General features: G+C 40.8%; 1 protein-coding gene across 1 annotated transcript in view; it reads left to right on the top strand. All coding sequences in view use genetic code 11, as the record gives it.

Annotated features, from left to right (window-relative positions):
* Window positions 1-1705, top strand: part of EGR_06915 (hypothetical protein) — a gene marked incomplete at both ends in the record, with an annotated part of 6630 nt that overhangs the window by 587 nt on the left and 4338 nt on the right. The window contains one exon of the mRNA XM_024496164.1: window positions 1493-1574. Within this exon, the coding sequence (XP_024349367.1) occupies window positions 1493-1574 (82 nt within the window). The remainder of the gene's footprint in view (window positions 1-1492; window positions 1575-1705) is intronic.

The raw sequence follows: 1705 nt of genomic DNA on the forward strand, positions 1-1705 counted from the left end.
CGCCACCTTGCCGTCAGCATCAGGGTCCTTGACCGTTTACTCTTCTCTGTGGTGAGTGCCACTTTATGACCGGGTTTCATGTTCACGTAGTTCGCCTTTGCCATTTCGGGAAGCTGGAATTCATTGGTTCATTTTGCAAGCACTCTATCTGTCACTCCAAGGTAGGCCACAGAGCTCAACTTTGAGCAACTTCTGGATCACTTTAAATTTTGTTAGGCTACTTTGAAGGATCATTTAATGGGGAAAAGAATTGTGTACTAAAACGCCGATTACATCGTGCATTGAGGATGATGCTGACTGCTTTTCTCACATGTCATCTTGCTCTGCATCATCATTTGGACAATATTTTGATGGGGAATCGATGTTCTACTGTTTTGTCGTTTAATTTTCTTCGCGCGAGACGGCTTTTGAAAATATGTGCGAACTTGGTGGCAATACATTTCCTCCTTCACAAAACTTACTGAAAGCGTATAATGATTTGGTCAAAGGTCTGCTTAAGAGTGGAGGGGGTCTCGGGACAATTTTGCTTGTAATATTCGTCCTTTTTATTCTGGTTTCTTCATTGTCCATCTTGATTTTTCCTAAATAATGTAACGCTTGCGGAGTGTCAGCAGCATAAGACTGCTGTTGGTGTACATGTTGCTGATGCTCCCCTCATCTCGAATGCCTCCTTCCCATCGTCTACGATTTCTCGCTTTGTGCCAATTATCAGGTTGAAGTTATCTGAAATGATGCACATTTGCAAACTATTGACAGTTTTCTCTGTTCATGTACTAAACCATTCATTGTAACTTAAACCCAACAACGATTCGTTGTTTCAGTAAGGGAATTAACTTCGCCTGAACGACATGCGGTTATCGCAAATAGAAATATCCTTTTGAAGAAGTGGCGTGGAAATGGTATACCTTTTTAAGCCCGAGATCGAGAAGAGAATGATATCGGCTTTGTGTTCCATTAAATACAAATCTTTGATGTGGCATCATTTCACCCTTTACCCTCACACGTAGCGCGTGTGAGTCCGGGTCGACTTCTGTGCGTAATCTGTTTCCTTGTTAACAAACTTGTGTTCATTTTCTACCCTTAGACAATTATTCACAAACACTGTGGCACAGAGCTCGTAATGATTTTAAAATGATGATCTTACTGCCGAATTTTTTATTTTTTGGGCCTTAATATGTAGGTGCCGTTTTGTTCGTGTATGCTTGTTGGTTTCCCCTGCTTGCTCTCTGTAGTTCGTCTATGTCCGCCCATCATTGAGCATAACTCGATGTGAAATCTTGCGACAACATAGATTGGTTATGTCAGTTAAGGAAATGACTTGCCTTTTAGCTGTCAGTATAGCTGACCCACTCGTTACTCTGTGGGTTATACTTGATCCTTCCAGACACGTTGGTAGATTTTCAAGGTGAATTTGGTCCTTAGACAATATTTTAAGAAGTATGTGTGTTAAAGGAAAACAATCTACGGTTTTTTTTTATTTCTCACGGACTAGCTTGACATTGTCGACAAAGGATGAAATTGATAAGGATCTCGAAGGTGTTGAACTCCTTACTGTTCTTCACATTATAAGCATGGTGAGGGGAATTGATTCTGTTCCCCTCATTTTATTCTTCTCTCAGACATGGGTGGGACTGTTAATTTAGGTAAACCGAGTCTTTTATGATTTCCTTCGTGATTTAACCCCCTTAGATTTTTGCTACGACAG

This window comes from Echinococcus granulosus, assembly GCF_000524195.1.
Source record: "Echinococcus granulosus chromosome Unknown EG_S00066, whole genome shotgun sequence".
Taxonomy (NCBI): domain Eukaryota; kingdom Metazoa; phylum Platyhelminthes; class Cestoda; order Cyclophyllidea; family Taeniidae; genus Echinococcus; species Echinococcus granulosus.